At 54.3% G+C, this 6,495-nt stretch overlaps 1 protein-coding gene across 1 annotated transcript in view; it reads left to right on the top strand.

Annotated features, from left to right (window-relative positions):
- The window catches only part of GOLGA3 (golgin A3), a 31,240-nt gene that overhangs the window by 5,908 nt on the left and 18,837 nt on the right, over positions 1-6,495 (top strand). The window contains exons 3-8 of the mRNA XM_042782850.1: positions 126-238; positions 595-1,280; positions 1,720-1,831; positions 2,422-2,728; positions 3,038-3,240; positions 5,364-5,501. Of these exons, the coding sequence (XP_042638784.1) occupies positions 126-238; positions 595-1,280; positions 1,720-1,831; positions 2,422-2,728; positions 3,038-3,240; positions 5,364-5,501 (1,559 nt within the window). The remainder of the gene's footprint in view (positions 1-125; positions 239-594; positions 1,281-1,719; positions 1,832-2,421; positions 2,729-3,037; positions 3,241-5,363; positions 5,502-6,495) is intronic.

Below are 6,495 nucleotides of genomic sequence, written 5' to 3'. Positions count from 1 at the left end.
TGGTGTGATGTGGGCAGTGTTGCAGGTGTGGCTGTGTGTTGGCACGGTTGGTGTGATGTGGGCAGCATTGATGTGGGTGTGTTGGCACGGTTGGTATTGTTTTGAAACGCCTTCCCATGCTGCAGGCTCCACAGAGGCCTCACTGCCCCTGGAGAGGGAGGAGCAGGTCCGCCTTCAAGCACGGAAGCGACTGGAGGAGCAGCTCCGACAGTACCGGGCGAAGCGGCAACAGGAGAGGGTGAGCCCCTGAGCTGGTAAAAGCGAAGTGTGAGACGACCATTGTCAGAGGCGCTGGCAGCGTGTGTGTCAGCCTCGGCGTGTTGGGCTCTGTCATAGGTGTTGGTGTGCTTGTCTGTGAGTGTGAGATGGCTCTAATTGGACCGGGCTTGCTTTATGCTTCTCAGAAGGCATAAGCATAGGAGACTAGCCAGAGACGTTGTGTGGAAGATGAGTGATGAGCAGGGTGTTTGTTCAGTGCTATAAAGCCCCCGTGCTGGAGCCTCTGCGATTTTCTGGGTGGCCAGTGGGAGGTGGCCAGCGCAGAAGCAGCCTTTTGGGATGGCAGTTACAGAGTGCTTCTTGTTTTCTTCTCAGTCCAGCCAGCCTGCAATGAAGACAAGACTCTTCAGCACACTGGACCCTGAGCTCATGCTCAACCCAGAGAACCTGCCGAGGGCCAGCACCGTGGCCCTGACCAAGGAGTACTCCTTCCTGCGCACGAGTGTTCCTCGTGGGCCGAAGGTGGGCAGCTTAGGGCTCCTGGCTCGTTCCAAGGAGAAGAAAAGCCCCACGGCAAGCAGGATTCGGTCTTTGGCTGATTACAGAACTGACGACTTAGATGCTGGGGACTCGGCTGGGGGTTCCCCGGCCGCCGGCCCCTCCCGGGGCTCTCTGAAACAGAGCAGGGGCAGTGTGACGTCTGTGGTGTCTGAGGCTGGCCTGCCACCCGAAGCTGATGCCCACCTGGAGGATACCTCCCTGGCCGGGGATGACGCATCTGAAGCAGATGGCAGTGAGGCTGGACTGAGGCTGGATGGAAATGACAGTGACAGCTCCTCTTATAGCAGTACCTCCCCCCAGGCGGCGTTGGGGGCGCTGGCAGGTGTGGCTGGCACCCGGGATGCGGCCTACATGGTCAACGGCCAGGAGGTGGCCACTGACGCTCTGGGACACTTCCCTTCAATTAAGGATGTTCTCCAGGCTGCAGCAGCTGAGCATCGAGGCCAGGGGCCTGAGGTCAGCGGGGACGTTCAGAGCCGCAGAGGCAGCCTGTCTAGCAGGTAGGCAGGTGCGGTACCCAGACACCGGTGGTGGGAGGCCCTGTCACCACGTGCTCTCCTCAGGCCTTCCCTGTCTGCATGCCCCCCATCCCTCCAGTGGCCTAGCATGTCGCCACCATCCTTGCCCGTGTCCTTTGGGTATCATCATCAGTGTCACCTTCTTAGCCCTGCTGCTTAGTTGGAAGTAGACTTCAGAGTCTGGCATACTTGCGTCCCCATCTTCCATGGTGTGCACACTCCTCAGTGGCCCCTGCCTCCTGATGCTTATGGCCCAGCTCCTGGCAGGGGGTTTGCTGTTGCTTCGTGCTTTACCTTCACGCTCCGCTACCCTTCTCACTTGTTTGTCTAAAGCACGGGGGGCCGAGTAGCAGGAAGCTTGGGATGTGGAGTATGCAGAGGAGTGCAGAAAGTGAGCCGCCACTCGTGTGTTTGTCCCCAGTGTGTCCATCGAGAGCTCTGTCGCCGAGGCCCGGGACGAGATGCTGCAGGTGCTCAAGGAGAAGATGAGGCTGGAGGGGCAGCTCGAGGCCTTGTCTCTGGAAGCCAGCCAGGTAACACGGACCACTGTCCCCGTGCCCAGGTCTGAGAGTAGGATAGTTCCTGCTCCAGGGTGCAACGCTGCACAGGTGTCGTTACGGAAAAGCCTTTTTATGACTGTTACTATGTTGTCCAAGTTCACTTGACTCGGCCCAAGGAGCGTTAGGTCCTCCTTGCGCCCCTGACAGATATACCCTTAGTCCTTCCCTCCCATGCACTCCCACCCCCTGAGCTGTCTCCCTGTGCAAACACTGCCCTTATGTTCCCCCCTTGACTGATCGCTCTAAGGAGTGTATTTCTCTGATGTAAATGCAGCTCTTGGGCTTTTGTGTCTTTGAACTTTGCTCTCCCACCTTCCCGTGTTTTGTTGTGGAGCTGTGCTCGGTGCTCTGCCCCCAGGCTTGAGCAGATACAGCCCTCACCCCTCCCACCTTCCCCAGGTCTATGAGGCACTGTCTCTGGGATGCTGTTGTACAATGGCTGGACTGTCAGTTCTGATGGAAAGCTTGCTTTTCGGGCACCAGTCTGTCACAGGTGTCTTGCCCATTGGTCCTGCTGGGGAGGCCCAGTTCCTGTGATGGTGGCTGTGTTTGGGCTGTTTCAGGCACTGAAGGAGAAGGCGGAGCTGCAGGCCCAGCTGGCTGCCCTGAACGCCCGGCTGCAGGCACAGGTTGAGCATAGCCATAGCAGCCAGCAGAGGCAGGACTCCCTCAGCTGTGAAGTGGACACCTTGAAGCAGTCTTGCTGGGACCTAGAGCGTGCCATGACTGACCTGCAGAGCATGCTGGAAGCCAAAAACGCCAGCCTGGCATCCTCCAACAATGACCTGCAGGTGGCCGAGGAGCAGTACCAAAGGCTCATGGCCAAAGTGGAGGACATGCAGAAGAGCATGCTTAGCAAGGACAACACAGGTGATTGTCTGCTGCTCCAGCCCCTGTGCTTACCTGGCTGGTTTTCTTGTGCTCTGGTTTGGCCTGTCTATGATCTCCTGTCTCTTCCTCCTCTGCCCTGGTCTCTGGTAGTGATAACTGACCCGGGGACACAGAGCCGTGGGACAGGTACCGTCACCGGCTATGCTGGTGGCTGACAGACATCGTTGTGCAGGAACAGGAGTGGTGGCATCCGTGTCTATGAATCCGAGTGTCCCCTGGGGGGCGTCAGCTCGTTTTACCGCTCGTGTGGGCGTGTCTGAGTCTGAGCTGGCTGTGCTTCGCTTTCAGTGCGCGACCTGAGACGGCAGATGAGCGCGCTGCAGAGCCAGCTGCAGCAGGTGCGGGCGGAGCGCACGACACTGACCAGCAAGCTGAGGGCGTCGCAGGCTGAGCTCTCGTCCCTGCAGAGCGTCCGACAGTGGTACCAGCAGCAGCTTGCACTGGCACAGGAGGCCCGAGTCAGGCTGCAGGGCGAGATGGCCCACATCCAGGTGTGTGCCAGCGAGGCCCAGGCTGACTCTGCGGGGGCACAGAAGTTGGTCTTGTCAGCCACCGTCAGTGTGGGACAGGGCTGGTTCCCTAAATTAGAACGGTGTGTTTCACGGGAAACTTAAAAAGCAAAGTCCACTCATCCCTCATCTGGTCACACCCCTCCTGTGGGGCGTTCCTAGTATCTATCTAAAGTCCCGTCTTTGGAATGTACTGTTGACCCTGGTCCTGACAGGGACACTTTGGCCATTTGGCCTTGGCTTCCACAATCCACTCCTCTCTGCACTCAGTACACCCTCCTGGCCTGGTCTCAGCCCTCTGCCCAGCCCTGCTCTGCACATGCGGGACTCTCCCTATGTAAATGGTTGTGTCTTCGTTCTCCTCTGTTGTCACTTTGTTTGTCATGCACAGACCTGTCCCATATCACCTTGCTTCTCATCCGTGGGAAGGAAGACTGTCCAGGTCCTTGGGAAAGTGTCACACGAGACGTGTGGACTGGCAACTCTCAGGGTCATCAAGGCTGTGCTACCTCAGGCTTTGTTTTAAATTTTATTTTTATTGTGATTTGGGTAAAAGTTTGCAGAGCAAATTCACTTTCCATACAGCAGCTCACATACACTTTGTCTCATGCCATTGACTGCGATTTCCCACAATGCAACAGCTCCCTTCCCACTTTCCTCCCCTAGTTACCTCTTCCCTGTGTCCTTCCCTCCATGCACTCCTGTCCCCCGAGCTATCTCCCTGTGCACACACAGCCCTTCTGTTTTCCCATGATTGATCTCTCCAAGGAGTGTGTCTACCTAATGTAAATGTTCAGCTCACATGCCTGTCTTTTGTTTGGCTGGAAGTCACAGGAGTGGGTTCAGTTCCACACCTGAAGGGCAGCTAGGGACCATAGTCTCAGGGGTTCCACCAGGCTCTGTCAGACCAGCAAATCTGGTTCCTTTTTTTTTTCCCCAGTAATTTTGCACCTCAGTCTCTTAGCAGCAGATGTTAGAAGTCTTCAGTCGGGAGAGGCAGCTACTGAAAAGAACTTGTCTGGAGTGTCAGAGTGCTGCCAGGAACATTGAATGGGCCCATGCTTGGCTTAGTCTATGTATGAATCTAGCCATGGGTTTTGCTGTCTCTCTTTTATCTTGGTTTTTTTTTTTTTTTAACCCCCAGATGGATGTTTTAGATTTTTTTCAAACTTTACTTCCCAAGTCATTAATACAATTTACACAAAGCATATGTGCTCAAAAGTTTATTGCGTATGTTCTAAGCCAAAGGACCACATGTTTCTTCTACTTAAAACATTCTTGGAAATAAACTGTGATATGAGCAAGAGTACTTTGGAAGAAGTACACTTATCTGGGCATGAATGATTGACAGAGTTAAACCAGGCCTCTGTGTCCTGACATTTGTCACAGTGTAATTTGGAAGACAGAAATGGAGGGTCATGGAACATAGCAGTCTGGGAACTTTAGCTTCTTTTTAGAAGTACCTTGGGACCCAGGTTCAGGACTTTTAACACATCTTCAGAACTGAGTGTCCCCCTTAGCGATGGAGGTGTGGTCTGCATGAGGCAAGAGAGGGCCGGATCCTGGTGTTCTCACTGCCTGGGAAGCTCCAGCCCCAACCTCCAGTTCACTTTCCTGTCTTGGCCAGAGCTACACTCAGTGGTGATAGGAGACCTGGCCTACCCTCTGTTTCTGTTGTGTTCCTTGCCCCTTTTCGCAGGGCCCATGCAGTGGGTGCTGCAGTTGCCCTTTCTTCTGGAGAGGTCTTGGTGTGGCACCGACTGGCCTGTGGCCTGTGGTTAGGGCCCTGCTGGGGGAGGGTGGCTTGGGTGGTGGCGATTTCAGCCATGCTGCCTCTGTCCAGTTCAGGTGGTCACCTGTAGGACTCCCAGACATGCCTCTGTGGGGAATTGTTGTGCAGGTGTTGGCACAGCTGGGCACTCTCAGGGTGCTGCCCCCCCTGAGGCCAGGTGGCCTGAGCTTCAGTGAGGAGACCACCGTGAGAGCTGGGGGTGCAGCAGCGGCCTATGCTAATGGTAGCACCTCATACTGGTGGCCCAGGGCAGGCCGGCCCCCATGTGTCTTTCAGTCTAGTGACTTTATGCTTGTGGGTTTTTCCTTCCAAGGTTGGACAGATGACCCAAGCAGGCCTCCTAGAGCACTTGAAGCTGGAGAACGTGTCTTTGTCCCACCAGCTGACGGAGACACAGCACAGGTCAATTAAGGAGAAGGAGCGCATCGCCGTTCAGCTGCAAAGCATTGAGGTGAGGACACCCAGTCGGACTGGGGCCACTGACAGAGTACAGTACATACATAAGCGTATTTGTATAGAAATAGTAGCTGCATATCATCACATGCACATGTTCAGTCCCCTCAGACACTCTGTGCTGGTAGAGTGCATGGATACATGAATGTGTGTAGAAACAGGATCTGCGTATCGTACACATTGTTGTTGTTGTTGTTACGTGCCGTCGAGTCAGACCTGACTCATAGCGACCCCTCCTTGGGTTTCCGAGGCGGTATCACTACGGAAGTAGATTGCCCAACCTTCTTTCCGAGGAGTGGCTGGTGGGTATGAACCGCCAGCCTTCTGGTAAGCAGTCAAGTGCCCTAGGCACTATGCTACCAGAGCTCCCCCTAAATAGGCATAGAGACTAGGATTTGTAATATATCAGAAAATGGAGGCCTGTGCCTAGAAGGACCATGTTAAGCAATTCACTGCACTGCAGGAAACAACAGGTTACAATTCAGGATCAGGAATGACTCAGTTTATCAGGACAGCCGCTTCTCAGCCATGCCAATAGGCAGGCCTCTCAAACACCCTATGCTGGTAGAGTGTGTGGATACATGTCTGTGTTTAGGAACAGAATCTGTGTAGCACATGTCCACATGAGTACTCTGAAACACCCCGTGCTCGTAGAGTGTGTGGATACGTGTATGTGTGTTACGTGCATACATTTAGTACTCTGAAACACCCCGTGCTCGTAGAGTGTGTGGATACGTGGATGTGTGTAGAAGCAGGATGTGTGTTACATGCATACATTTAGTACTCTGGAACACCCCGTGCTCGTAGAGCGTGGATACGTGTATGTGTATAGAAGCAGGATGTGTGTTACATGCATACATTTAGTACTCTAGAGTACTCTAGAACACCCCGTGCTCGTAGAGTGTGTGGATACGTGTGTGTGTGTAGAAGCAGGATGTGTGTTACATGCATACATTTAGTACTCTGGAACACCCCGTGCTCATAGAGTGTGT

The sequence above is a fragment of the Orycteropus afer genome, unplaced genomic scaffold (genome assembly GCF_000298275.1).
Source record: "Orycteropus afer afer isolate SDZICR_OR568_19922 unplaced genomic scaffold, OryAfe1.0 scaffold00489, whole genome shotgun sequence".
NCBI classification, from domain to species: Eukaryota; Metazoa; Chordata; class Mammalia; order Tubulidentata; family Orycteropodidae; genus Orycteropus; species Orycteropus afer.
This window is presented reverse-complemented; position numbering and strand designations above follow the sequence as displayed.